The sequence below is a fragment of the Anolis carolinensis genome, chromosome X, assembly GCF_035594765.1.
Source record: "Anolis carolinensis isolate JA03-04 chromosome X, rAnoCar3.1.pri, whole genome shotgun sequence".
NCBI lineage: Eukaryota > Metazoa > Chordata > Lepidosauria > Squamata > Dactyloidae > Anolis > Anolis carolinensis.
This window is the reverse complement of record NC_085847.1, coordinates 5620419-5634731: the sequence shown is the minus strand read 5'-3', so window position 1 is coordinate 5634731 and position 14313 is coordinate 5620419. Positions and strand designations below refer to the sequence as shown.

At 39.4% G+C, this 14313-nt stretch overlaps 2 protein-coding genes across 8 annotated transcripts; one reads left to right on the top strand and one right to left on the bottom strand.

Moving 5' to 3' along the window:
* The first annotated feature begins 2 nt into the window (after window positions 1-2).
* On the top strand, window positions 3-4963 carry gucd1 (guanylyl cyclase domain containing 1). Of its 6 annotated transcripts, XM_062958493.1 has the most exons (7): window positions 3-129; window positions 296-502; window positions 1454-1541; window positions 1936-2101; window positions 2470-2561; window positions 2731-2972; window positions 3798-4963. In XM_062958493.1, exons 2-7 carry the CDS (start codon window positions 424-426, stop codon window positions 3917-3919), a joined length of 789 nt encoding a protein of 262 aa, XP_062814563.1. In that variant the 5' UTR covers window positions 3-129; window positions 296-423; the 3' UTR covers window positions 3920-4963. The 6 variants fall into 6 exon arrangements, with proteins under 6 accessions (XP_062814563.1, XP_062814564.1, XP_062814566.1 ...); XM_062958494.1 differs by having other exon boundaries at window positions 18-502; window positions 1457-1541; XM_062958496.1 differs by lacking the exon at window positions 3798-4963 and adding an exon at window positions 3555-3696 and having other exon boundaries at window positions 18-502.
* A 554-nt stretch (window positions 4964-5517) lies between these two features.
* Window positions 5518-12439, bottom strand: upb1 (beta-ureidopropionase 1). Of its 2 annotated transcripts, XM_003229478.4 has the most exons (10): window positions 12333-12439; window positions 10635-10806; window positions 8861-8948; window positions 8660-8754; window positions 8273-8434; window positions 7268-7437; window positions 7103-7184; window positions 6746-6788; window positions 6318-6472; window positions 5518-5908 (listed from the first exon to the last, which is right to left on the bottom strand). In XM_003229478.4, exons 1-10 carry the CDS (start codon window positions 12368-12370, stop codon window positions 5825-5827), a joined length of 1089 nt encoding a protein of 362 aa, XP_003229526.1. In that variant the 5' UTR covers window positions 12371-12439; the 3' UTR covers window positions 5518-5824. The 2 variants fall into 2 exon arrangements, with proteins under 2 accessions (XP_003229526.1, XP_062814561.1); XM_062958491.1 differs by lacking the exon at window positions 6746-6788.
* Between the last annotated feature and the right edge of the window lie 1874 nt (window positions 12440-14313).

The window sequence follows — 14313 nt, the reverse complement described above, 5'->3', positions numbered from 1 at the left end:
CACAGCTATGGGACTCTATGGTTAGGAGCGGTGCGGCGCTTTTTGTGCTCCGGATTGGGGGGGCGGACAAATGTGGCGACGACAGTTCCGTGTTGTGTTTACCTCACAGACGAATAGACTCTTGAGATGGTAATAATGCCATAGGGACGAAGGTCTCAAAACAAGGCCAGGGGGCGTGGCTTAGCGGATAGTTAGGGAAAGGGGAGGGGCTAGGGCCAGCCTTGCCTAGGCCTCGAAGGCAAGGAGGCGGGGCTTAGCCATAGAGGCGGAGCCAGAGCCTCGTTCTTCCCCATAGGTCTTAATACAGGGGGCGGAGCCAGGAGCTTCCAGGCCTGAAGAGAGCCGCAAGGGGGCGTGGCCGGGGCGGGGCGAGGAAGGGAGGCTTCCCTGCCCTCCTGCCAGCCTGCCTGTCTTCCGAGAGCCATGAAGAGCCCCAGAGAAGAGGAAGAGGAAGACGAGGAGGAGGAGGAGGAAGATGATGATGCCCAGGCCCCGCCCACAGGTCTGTGGTAGGCCCCGGAGCATGGGCAGAGGGCAAGGGGACGAGAGGGCGGGGGGGGGGGGGTCAAAGGAAGGAAGGGCCTCTGAGCAGGAGCAGCGAGGATTCTTGGCACCACCATCGTGCCCCCTCGCACTAGTCTTGTGCCCCTGGCACTGTTGTTGTGGCTCCGTGCACGATTGCAGGGCTTCTCACACTGGATCATGATGCCCCCCCCCCATATTATGACACCTGTTGCACGATTGTGATGCTTCTCGCACTGGATCGTGATGCCCCCCTCACACTGTTAGAACACCACTTGCATGAACTTAAGAATAATAATAATAATAATAATAATAATACTTTATTTCTACCCCGCCACGATCTCCCCGTGGGGCCCCGGGCAGCTTACATGGGGCAGAGGCCCAAACAACATAATTAAACAAGAAACAGCCACATAAATACAATTAATGCCTCTCACGCTATTCTAGTGAGAAGGGTGGGGTAGAAATGATGGAAATAAATAAAATAAATACAATGTGGCTTGCACTGTTATACCTCTCATACGTACAGTTGTGACCTCCCTCCCTTGCGCAGTTGTCAAGTTCCCCGCATGACCGTGACATCCCTCACGCCATCATATCATTCCTTGCATGACTGAAACATCCCTCGCACGATTGTAACCTCCACTGCATGAGCATAATAATTGGAATGCCATTCACACAACTGTAAAATCCATTGTGCGATTGTGTCACAAGTGTGGTTCCTGCCTTCCCTGCAAAGTGTCACTGTTCCTAGCACGGCCTTGCATGACGGCCATGCCCTTCACACGCTTGGGAACGCCTTTCACACTCACCTCCCTCCCTGCGCTTTCCAGTCGTTCCTCAGTAGTCCCGAGTGGTTCCGATGAAGCATAAACGCCTTGTGTCTTTTCCCTTGCACAACGGGGACACACCTCACACGGATACTGGACAGCAGTCGGAATTGTACAGCTGAATGTTCCGGTCCTCCAGCAGCTCTACCACTGGGACTGCGGCCTGGCCTGCTCCAGGATGGTCCTCAAGTGAGTGTGACCATGGTGCAAATAACATCATGAAGTGATATATAAGTATTATATTAGGGTATAGTTTTAATAGAATAATATAATGAGATAATATTATACCTTTATATGATAACAATATAATCAAATAGTATGATGTCATAAATAATATACACATATAATAGTAGTCAAGTAATATAATATTAGAATAGAATAATAATGAAATAATATAATTATATTACTATTACAATAGGATAGAAAAAAGAATGAAAGAATATAATTATTCTTACCTTATAACAATCTTATAAAGCAAAATATTAATACTATTATAACTAATATAATTATTACATTATATTTATGATATGTATTATTCTATGTAGTAATACCAGCAAAATAATGGAGGATCTCTTCCTGGCAGATACTTGAACCTCCTCGATGACGCCGAGTTCCAGCGGGCCGTCCAGGAGCTGGGCCTGACCAAGAGCATCTGGACCATCGACTTGGCTTACCTCATGCGCCACTTTGGGGTCCGCCACCGCTTCTGCACCCAGACCCTCGGCGTGGACAAGGGCTACAAGAACCAGGTAGCCTCCCCCTCCAAAGGGCCAAAGGAGGCCCCCTGCCCCCCAGAGAAGGCCCCCAAAGGCCCTCAGAAAAGGCCCAGAGGCTTGTTTCCCCTCAGAAGAGGCCCCCAAAGGTCTCCTTTCTCTCAGGAAAGGCCCAAAGGAGGCAAGTGTCCCTCCAAAAAGGCCAAAGGAGGTCTCGTTTTCCTGCAGAAAAGGCCCAAAGAGGCTTGTTGTCCCTCGGAAAAGGCCAAAGGAAGTGGGTTTTCCCTCAGAAGAAGCCTCATTTCCCTCCAAAAGGGTCTCTTTTCCCTCAGAAAAGGCCCCGAGAGACTTGGTTTCCCTCAGAAGCCGTTTCTTTGAGCTGTTCTTCCGTTTCTTCCCCTCAGTCTTTCTATAGGAAGCACTTTGACACGGAGGAGAACCGCGTCAACCAGCTTTTTCTTCAGGCCAAAACCTTCAAAGTGCTGGTGGAGAAATGGTGAGTCCCACCCGTTCCCATTGACGAATGACTAGCGATAGCCCATACATCCGATCCGTGCTTTGGTGAGTGCGGGGTTCCATACCCGGGAGAGCCCCCTCCCCCCGGCGGGAGAAGGTGTGGGCTTTGCTGGGTGCCCTGCTCATGGCGCCCGTTCCCTGTCTCTCAGCACGGTGACCATGGGGGAGATTGAGGCGCACCTCTCGGGGGGCCACACGGCCATTGTGCTGGTCAACGCGGTGCTGCTGGCGTGCGACGTGTGCTCGGGGCCCGTCAAGTTCTGCTGCTTCCTCCCCATTGGGCAGAAGTGCTTCTGCCGCCGCCCCGACTACCAGGGCCACTTTGTGGTCCTCTGCGGCTACAACAAGGCCTCCGGGAGCCTCTACTACAACAACCCTGCCTACGCCGACCGTGAGTACATCCCTGACATCCCTTCGCCTTCTTGCTCCACTTTGTCCAGAATTTAAAAAATATCTTCAAACATTTTCTCTATTTTTTTCCAAAATATTTTTGCAACATTTCCCCCCCGATTTTCCTTTGGATATTCTATCAATTTTCCAGACGTTTTTACGATCTTTGAGACTTTTTTTTTTATTCCCAGTTTTCTGTCGGACATTCTCTCAATTTTTTTCAGATTTTAAAAAAAATTCTGAACATTTTAATCTTCAAACATTTTCTCAATTGCTTTCCAACATTTTTTTCCAGACTTTTATTTTTATTTTTGTGACATGTATTTTTTCCCAATTTTTCTATGGACATTTTATTTGATCTTTCAGACATGTTAATGAATTTGTTTCTGGACATTTTTGTGGTTTTAAAAACATTTTCTGGCCTTTTTTTGATTTGTTGAAGATGTTTTTCCATTTTTTTCAGATATATTTTTATTTGATTTTTTCCGACAGTTTTTCCAGTTTCTTTCCTGGACGTTTCATTGGATTTTGGGGGGACGTTGATTCCATTTTCCAAGCGTTATTTCCCATTCTTTTTGCTCAGGAGAATGGCGGGATCTGTCTAGCGATATTTGCCTGGTCCCGTGTTAATGTCTCTTTCCGGCTCCTGCGCAGGGACGTGCTGCACCAGCGTGGGCAACTTTGAGGAGGCCCGAACCAGCTACGGGACAGACGAGGACATCCTCTTTGTCTACAAAGGCAGCTGACACGAGGCCCCTCCCTCCCTCCCTCCCTCCCTCCCTCCCTCCTTCCGCCTGGCCCCCCTTCCGGTGCTTTCTCTTCTCAGGACGCTCCTCGCACTCCGCTCTCCCTCGTGCGACACCAGGACCCACAATACAAGGAAAAGAATCAAGACTCGTACCAACGTCTTCAACGCCCAGATTGATCGATCAAGAGATAGATAGATAGACTCATTAAAATGGGATCGGCGCTCTGTCAGAACGTTCTGGAATCGCTCACACTTCCCGCCAAAAATGAAAAAAGAGATGATGTTCAGAGTGTCAATGTTTGTGAAAAAAATGGGAATATATTATTATCTTTGTGTGGAAATTTTGGGACAAATCGATTGATGAGAGAACATTGCTTTTTGAGAAATTAAATCAATTGATTTAGACAACCATCTGATTGCTTTTATGATCTTGTTCGAGGCCAATTCTTCAAAACGAATCCATCAATTAGAGAGCTATCCTACTGCTTTTTTGTGGCATTAAAACACACATTTTAGAGTTCCACTGAATGGCGACTTCAGCTCCACAGAATGGCAAATTATTTTGTATTATATTATTTTTCTTCAAAGGGCAATTAATTCACTTGCTTGCATACAATGTTATATATATATTATATATATATAAATTTCACATCAGGAATATTTTTTAAACTGTTGACGGATGAAAGTAACCAAATTGATTTTCAAAGGTAAAAATCTGAATTAATTTTCAAAGCTAAAAAGCCAAATTAATTTCCAAAGGGGAAAAAAATCTAAATTAATTTCTGAAGGATTTTTTAAGGAAACAAAATACAAATAAATTTTTGAAGGAAATTGTCCAAATTAATTTTTGTAAATTAATTTTGAAGGAAAAAATATTTTTGAAGGAACCGATCGGAATGAGTTTTCAAAGGAAACTGTTGGCATTAATGTATTAATGTATCTTATAGTGAAGATAGTAGATCCAAACAAATGGAGAATGTTCTTCTGCTGAGAATAAAAATGAATGCATATTGTTCCATTTGGAGAAATAATGTTTCCTTCATTCTTATTATTCGTGGAGGAAAAAAATATCCTGAAGCCATAACTATCTCGTTTTCAATGGAATATTCCAGAAGAAACGGGAAAAAAGGGATTATTTTACAAACAGAACATTTTATATTCAGAGGAGAAAAATATATTTTGTTTGTTAAATCGCAGTTGACACTAATGATAAAATAAAAGGTTTTAAGTTGTTTTCAATGCAATCCATTGCCGTTGTTTTTGGGTTTTTTTGTGGGATTTTTTCCGGATCAAAAATAAATGCACAGAAAGAAATGGTTCCAAGATATTAATGTTTAATTATTTCCAGAAAAATCCAATTATTCATACAGTTTTCTTCCTAGAATTTTTATATTTTAACATTATATATATATATATATATATATATATATATATATATATATATATAATCCTAATATCAATTATATTCAACATTTACATTTTAAATCACAAATGAATCTGTGTATTGTAATTGTTATAATAATTATTATAATTTTGTCATAGTTTCATTGGAATTTTATTCACATAATATCATGATTATTATAATTACTATAATCCTTTTTGTAAATAATTGTAATTAATAATGGCAATAATAATTTTTTTCATTTAATTCCATTTTCTCTCACTGAAATTTTATTCAAAAATTATATCAAGCCATCAGTAAGGCCTCTTTGTGCAATTGCCATTATTAATATTGTAATCCATGTTTCTAGTGTCATTACAATGAGTAATATTAATGCTATCATTAGTGATAATAATGTTATAATTAATATTCTTTTATTATATCTTTTAGGAAACCGCTTATCATTAGCTATTATTATCATGTTATTTTACCACTTTGAAACACAATCCAGAATAATGTTGTGTTTCTAATGTGATTACGATTAATGATACCAATATTATTATTATATTTTATCTCGAGGATACATTTTTCAAGAGAGAAAAGAAAGGAAAATTTCAGTATATTTTCCCTTTTCAAAATGCTTTTCTGCTGGAAGAAAAAATATTTCTTTTTATTTGATAATATTCCTTCTTTAAAAACATTGGTATTAATGATTTAACAATATTCATTCTTTGATAATATTGGGGACAAAACCCGGACGAACGAATTCAGCTAGCTCTTTAGCGTACATTTCGTACCTTCCGGTCATCTACAAAAATAGACAAATTTTTTTGTTTATAATGAATATTTTCCCATCTTTGGATTACATTTCCCATCGCCTCTTAGTAATCACTGCCCATCAAAGTTCATCAATTTTTAAGTTGGATCATGACAAATATTTAAAACAAACATCACCCCAATCTATCAATCTATTAAGGGGCCATCTTGGAACAAATTTACAAACCTTACCAACATGGAGATGGCGATCTTTGAACATACTTTCCCATCATTCTCTATGAATTACCTCCCTCATAATTCATCAATATCTAAGTTGGAGCATGAGGAAGATGTCTACCAAATGTCGCCCCAGTCCATCAATCTGTGGAGGTGACATCTTGAAACAAACTTACAAACACCACCTTGGGTGGCCATCTTGGAATACACAAAAAAAATCTTACCTTGAAATTCCACTTGTCGGCCACTTGTCTGCAGAGGTTGAGGTCGACTTCCACAACAAGGAGGCCGTCTTGGGTGCGAGAAAGGCCTGGAGTTCGGCTCCCGTCCGGAGCGGAGACGTAGCTGGAGCCATAGAAATGCCCAAAATCCCGATGGGCTTCCGGAAACAGGAATATACACATATGTATTTTAAAATTATACTTCTTTCAAAATCTAAATATGTGTATGTATATATATATGTGTGTGTATGCATTCTATAAATACATATATATTAGAAGAATGTTAAATTTATACACGCACATATATATTGTACAAGACCTATTTCTTTTAAAATAGAAATTTCTTATATGATTTTATGAAAATGTCGAATACAGATTACTTATATTGTATTATATTATATTATATATCCTTATATTAAAAGGGGATATACCGGGTTCGCCGTCTCCAGACGTGAAAGGATTCGGAAAAATCTCCTAAGGTTGAAAAACGGAGAAAAATAATAATAATTGTAAAAGGAAAGAAACGGAAAAATATCAAAGTGAATACAAGGTGGGAACACTGGATTTCACATATATAATTATTATTTGTGTGTGTGTGTGTGTGTGTGTATATATATATATATTCCATTACCATCTGAAGAACTTACATTCAGATAATATTATTAATAATATGTACTTATATATTTAATATATATATTTACCCTTTCTAGCCGAAGAGCTTACCTTTGGATAAGTGTGTGTGTGTGTGTGTGTGTGTGTGTGTGTATATATATATATATAGGGCTTACCGTTCCGACGCGGTTGATGGCGCACGTGAAGCAGTGGTTTGCAATGGCAGCGTTCCGGGCTTCGATGGGCCACAAGGATTCACTGTTGAAGGGAAAGGGCTTAGAGTTGGGATGACAACCCAGAGCGGAGGCAGGGAACGGTGGAGGGGCGCGGGCTTTGTTTACCTGAGCTTCCCAATGGTGGCCGAGGGGTTGAAGATGACTTCGGCCCCATTGAGGCTGAAGAGGAGCCAGTTGAGCGGGTGGTGGCGCCCGTAGCAGATGTTGACAGCCAGGCGGCCAAACTCCGTCTCAAACACCGGGTGACCCAGGTCCCCCTCCATGTAGTATGTCGACTTCCCAAGGAGAAAGAGACATCCCGTCGGGAATATTGACTTCACTTGTAATCATAATGATGTCTTGATTATTATATTCTATTATTATCATTACATACTATTATTATTATTTTCTGGTAATTTATTTTATTTATTTACTACATTGATATCCCGCCCTTCTCACTCCAAAGGGGACTCAGAGCAGCTTACAAATCATAGGTACATACAATATATTATTAGCATAGCACAATACTAGCATTAAATTGGGTGGCAAAGTGTGTTAAAGCACTGAGTTGCTGAACTTGCGGACCAAAAGGTCCCAGGTTCAAATCCCGGGAGCGGAGTGAGCACCCACTGTTAGCCCCAGCTTCTGCCAACCTAGTAGTTCGAAAACATGCCAATGTGAGTGGATCAATAGGTACTGTTCCAGCGGGAAGGTAACGGCGCTCCATGCAGTCATGCCAGCCACATGATCTTGGAGGTGTCTACGGACAACGCTGGCTCTTTGGCTTATTTATTTATTTATTTATTACAATATTTATATCCTGCCCTTCTCACCCAACAGGGGACTCAGGGCGGCTTACAATAAAAGAAATGCGCACCAACCCCCAGAGCCAGACATGACTGGACTTAACGTCAGGGGAAAACCTTTACCTAACCTATATGTATATGCAACATATTTTTATATAATGTTGTATATTATATATAATTATTAGCATAGCATGTAATCATCATGCTGTCTTTCTTATGATTTATTATTACGATTATTATATTATTCTAGATTATGATTCTTCTTTTCAGGCAATCTCCATGAGGTATTTATTGTTGGTATTCTAATACGGGATCTGCCATCTACCTCGTTGAAGTCCCCGATCCGGGGGATGTGGTTCTTGCGGGTCTTTCCCAAGATGGCTCCCGAGGAGGCCACCACCACGGCCGTGTTCCAGAGGGTCCCCCCGTGGGCCTCATCCCGCTCTAGCATCGGGGAGACCACCACCATCTTGTGCTTCTTGGCCAACTGCAAACACCATGCAACACACTCAGGAGACCAACCCCGGCCATTTGGTGTCCCTTGGCCAGACAGGCCGGGGGGGGGGGGGGGGACGGACGGACACGCCTGAATGATCGACACGGATACAGGAGGGACCCAAAATGGCCGCCCAATGTGTACTAAGTGGGATACCCAAAGGACCCGAAATGGATCCGCGAATGCCCCAAAGGGAAAGACCCAAAGTGAGTGTACCTTCTGGCAGAAGCGTGTGGTGGGTCCTTCTTCGGCAGATTCTGCAAATTCGGTCCACGGGAGCCTTTCCCTGGTGCAGAAGGCAAAGGGCATGGCTAGGGAGGAAAGGCACCGTTACCATCCTTGCCAGGACTGTGTGGACCAAGGCCTTCCCTGAGCCCGTGCAGAGCGCAGGTGTCAGGCGGGGGGAGAAAGACTCACTCCAAGCCTCCTGGAAGCAGACAATGTTGACGCCGCAGAGGGACGCCACCTCCACCATTTCCTCAATGCGACCATGGAGGGAGGAGACCTGCAAGACGAATCATACAAATATTACAATTATTATTATATCTGATTATTATTATATACTATTATTTTATAGTATTATTATATGCTATTATTATATTGATACTTTTATTATTTTAGATATTATTATAATTATTATTATAGGGACATGAAAGAAGCCTCCCACAAGGATGGTAAAACATCAAAACATCCGGGCAACGTCCCCTGGGCAACGTCCTTGCAGACAGCCAATTCTCTCACTCCAAAAGCAACTCCGGTTGCTCCTGACACGAAAAAAAATTATTATTATTATATATTATTATTATATATTATAATTTTATTATATGTTGACATTATTAGATGATTCTATATTTCACATCATTATATAATACTATGATAGATGATCATGATTCTATTTTTATTATATTATATACTATATCTTCCATTTTTATATAATACTATTCTACATTTTTATTATTTCATAGTACCGTATTCAGTCATAGAATTGTCTTCTCTTTTAATTGCAGGGCTATTCCATGCTATTTGAATTGCAAGGATGTTTTTGTGTTTGATTCCAGCCGTAAAAGTAAGCAAACAAGCAGATGGGAGAGTGTCAACAAACTGGCTAAAAATAGACACCTCCCTCTGGCCTTTGAACCCTGCACTTTGACCCTTAGAAAGAGAACGAGGAAGCATTGCCTAGGAACAAGAAGTTGCCTCGAAACAGAATTTGTCCAGTCTCATTTCTCACTAATGTTAATCAATGGGGTTAAGTATTTTATATTATTATTATTATTATTATTATTATTATTATTATTATTATTATTATTATTATATTATTATGATTATTATATGACACTCTTATATTATTACAAACTACAGCCCGGAATACATACAACAATCCTGTGATCCCGGCCATGAAAGCCTTCGACAACACGGCAAAACGTCAGGAGAGAATACTTCTGGAACATGGCCATACAGCCCGGAATACATACAACAATCCTATTCTGAATTTATTATTTTTATATGTACACTTTTATTGATTCTTATATATATGTTGAATTAATGCGAATAATTATATATCATTATCTGATATATTTAAGATTTTACGTTTATTACATACTATTATTAAATATGATTATTATTTTATATTTACACTTTTGCATTATACATATATATAACTGTTAATTATTTATATATTTATGATATATCTGACTACTAATAAATTCTATTATTTTAATATCATTATGATTATGATTAAAGAGCCCCAGTGGCGCAGTATGTTAAAGCGCTGAGCTGCTGAACTTGCAGACCGAAAGGTCCCAGGTTCAAACCTGAGGAGCGGAGTGAGCACCCGCTGTTAGCTCTAGCTCCTACCAACCTAGCAGTTCGAAAACATGCCAACGTGAGTAGATCAATAGGTACCGCTCCGGTGGGAAGGTAACACTGGCGCTCCATGCAGTCATGCCAGTGGCCACATGACCTTGGAGGAGTCTATGGACAACGCCGGCTCTTGGGCTTAGAAATGGAGATGAGCACCAACCCCCAGAGTCAGACATGACTGGACTTAACGTCAGGGGAAACCTTTACCTTTACATTTTATGATTATTATATTACGATTATTATATAATACTCTTCTATTATTAAATACTATTATTGTTTTATTATTTTTAATCATATATCTTTCTGATGAATGTGAATGAGCAGAGACCTGTTGGGCCACGGGGGCGTCCGTGGGGAGGACGATCTTGTTCTGGATCAGGCCGAGGCGCACGATTCGCGGGGGGCGCAGCTGCTCCGCGGAGGCCCCAAATCCATAGCCCTGCAGCTCAAAATGGCGGCCGGCGGCCAGCGAGACAGCCGAAGGAGGCAGTTCCAGGGACCTAAGCAATGGAGGAAGAGCCAGAAAATAATACTAATAATACTAATAATAATAATAGAAGTTATTATTATACTTTATTATTAATAAATATTGTATTGTTCTTATCATTATTAAATACTTTATTATTATTATTATTATTATTATTACATTATCATATACAACATAACAAACTATAATAATAATAATATAGGATAATATAACAATGAGATAATATACTATAATATTATTATATAAGGCCAACTGGCTAATCAATAAATTGTTGTTGTATTGAAGCAACTATAATACAGTAGAGTCTCACTTATCCAACATAAACAGGCCAGCAGAACGTTGGATAAGCGAATATGTTGGATAATAAGGAGGGATTAAGGAAAAGCCTATTAAATATCAAATTAGGTTATGATTTTACAAATTAAGCACCAAAACATCATGTTAGACAACAAAATTGACAGAAAAAGCAGTTCAATATGCAGTAATGCTATGTAGTAATAACTGTATTTATGAATTTAGCACCAAAATATCACAATGTATTGAGAACATTGACTACAAAAATGCATTGGATAATCCAGAACATTGGATAAGCGAGTATTGGATAAGTGAGACTCTATTATTATTTTTTATTTTTATTACTTTATATACCACTATACTATTTTATAATTTCTGTATATTTTATTATTATATTTTACTATCATATACGATTATATTTTTATTACTAATCAATACTTTCTTCTCATGATTCTGTTATATACAACACAACACACTATAATAATAGTAACATATGCTATAATAATACACTATAATAATATGAAACATATAATACAGATACAATTATATTATATTGTATCTTATTTTTATTTTATATACATTACAGGATATTATTAAACATAATCATAGAATATACTACTATACGATAATATAATAACAATAATATGATATTCCTGTTCTATCCCTGAGAAACATACTATTATATTATTATATATATTATTTTTATTATTTTATATCCCACTATATTTTAAGATATCTTATTATTATATTTTACTATCATACACGATTATATTTTTATTACTAATAAATACTTTCTTCTCATGATTCCTTTATATACAACATAACAAACTATAAAAAATAGCAACATATGATATAATAATATATTATAATAATGCGAAACATATAATACATATACAATTATATTATATCTTATTTTTATTTTATAGATATTACAGGATATTATTAGACATATCATCGGCTATACTAATATACGACAATATAATGATATATGCCTATTCTATAATAGCATAATTATTGCCGATCTATTATATTATAAATATTTTTATGGTATGTATGATATTATCAATAGGATCGTATATTTAGATTATCTTCCTATTCTATCCCTGGGGACATGACTAGATTATATTCTCCCCATGACATTCTGAATAGTGTCAATATTCTCGGCTATTCTCGGGGCCTGAACTACTTCTATTTCTGAAGATGATGTTCTGGGATGGGACTGGCTGGGCTTCTTCCTCAGAGTACCGTGCTTGTCCCTCTGGGCCAGCGACAGCTTCCTCCATGGCGCCTCGGGCTCGAGTTCTCCCTCTCGCCGCGCTGCCCCTCCCCTCCCCCGGATTGGCAGGACACGCGAGGGCGGGGCGGGGCCGGGCCTAGCGGGAGGAGCCGAGAAGTCAAACAAACCTGAGAGAATATTTAACTTTGGAGAAGGCCAGAACAGGTGGATGCGCCACGATGGGATGTGGTTTTCTCTTGGGCCTTCCCTTGAGGGCTTTTGGACTGCAACTCCCATCCTTCCTCACCGCCTCAGGCCCTTTCCTTTCCCCCCTCAGCCGCTTAAGCAGAAGGGGCCTGAGGCGGTGAGGAAGGATGGGAGTTGCAGTCCAAAAGCCCTCAAGGGCTCCAGTTTGCCTGTGCCTGGCTTAGGCCCCATCCTTTTTCCCGTCCTCAAATCTGAGGAGAATCATAAAGTTTTATGGGATGCAATTAGCGCCGACAATCGTCAAACATTCTGATTTATTTCTTTTTGTAGATGCCATAAAACCACAGAAAAGCCCTCTGAAACAGAGAGGAAGCCAGCCATGACTTAGGAGTAAAATCTATGTATATAAAAGAGTGATGGCATCACGGCGACCCACAAAACAACAAAACGACAGGCCCCCCAACCTCGAAATTTGACAACACAACCCATCATCCACGCCTCTAGGTTGATACAACAAAAAGAAAAGAAAAATAAAGTCCTAATTAGAGAGAGAGGAATAATAGTTTTTATCCAATTGCTGCCAGTTAGAAGGCTAAGCTCCGCCCACTTGGTCTCCTAGCAACCCGATAAAAAATAATAAAAAACACTAAAAATTAATACAATAAAATACTATAATAATAGAAAATAACTAAAAATAATACAAGAAAATAATAAAATATAATAAATAAAAAGATAACTTACAATAAAATTAACAAAAAAATGCAAATAAAGTCAAATAAAAAATTACGCAACAATTTTTAACCAATACCACCACCACTTTGCCACAGCAACGCGTGGCCGGGCACAGCTAGTATTATATATGTGTGTGTACACACATACTCATGTCGTGAGACACATGGATACCCTCATTCGTATTTATTCACATGGATGCCATGTTCATTGTACTGACCGATAATCGTGTCTTGCTATTGTTGTCGACCGTGTATGGCTTAGATTGTTTTTCAGATTTGTCACTTATGTGTCCCTTCAGGGAATAAATAACATGTATTATTATGATTATTCATGTGGCTTTTGGGTTGCTGTGAGTCTTTCGGCATGTCTGGCACGAAGCATCCTCTCCTGACATTTCAAATCAATTCGTTTTACTGGGCAAAAATAAGACGGAAAAGTAGAATGTTCAAGGAATTCTAAAATAAAGAGCAACACTCAGGAAACAGAGGAATTCCAGACAGGAAACAATCAGGGCCAGCTAACATCTACCAACAAATGATTTCCCCAGGCAGGAAACAGCCAGGCTTTGCAGCTGCAAGGCTACTCAGTGCTAATCAAGGTGATCAATTGTAATATTCACACTTGTCTCAAGCAGACAAGAGTTCTTTCTCTCACCCCGGACATTATTCCATACATATATATATATATATATATATATAAACCCACTTGCATAGTTTCCAACTGACCTCACAAACTCTGTGGATGCCTGTCGTAAATGTGGGCAAAACGACAGGAGAGAGTGCTTCCCAAACATGGCTAGGCAGCCTGGAAAACTCACAACCCTGTGATTCCGGCCATAAAAGCCTTCCTTCGACAATTATACTGTGGGTTTTATTATTCTAACAATGCGTCTTATTATTATGATTATTGGACTAATTGTCAGAGAAAATAATAACAGCAATAACAATACTAATCATATTTTGTCAGATTTATTCCCTCAGAACTATGAGTGAAAAATAAATGAATATATGTGTGTGTGTGCATGTGTGTGTACTAATTATGGGATTTATTATGTCTTATTATTGAACTAAT

Bases quoted from the DNA above. Each gene is read 5' to 3' on its own strand.
- gucd1 (XM_062958493.1), top strand. From the start codon at position 424: ATGAAGAGCCCCAGAGAAGAGGAAGAGGAAGACGAGGAGGAGGAGGAG. The intron at 503-1,453 runs GTCTGTGGTAGG...GATACTGGACAG, and splicing joins TGCCCAGGCCCCGCCCACAG to CAGTCGGAATTGTACAGCTG. The intron at 2,562-2,730 runs GTGAGTCCCACC...CCTGTCTCTCAG, and splicing joins AAAGTGCTGGTGGAGAAATG to CACGGTGACCATGGGGGAGA.
- upb1 (XM_003229478.4), bottom strand. From the start codon at position 12,370: ATGGAGGAAGCTGTCGCTGGCCCAGAGGGACAAGCACG. The intron at 8,435-8,659 runs GTACACTCACTT...TGGTGTTTGCAG, and splicing joins CCACACGCTTCTGCCAGAAG to TTGGCCAAGAAGCACAAGAT. The intron at 7,438-8,272 runs GTAGATGGCAGA...CTCCTTGGGAAG, and splicing joins GGATCGGGGACTTCAACGAG to TCGACATACTACATGGAGGG.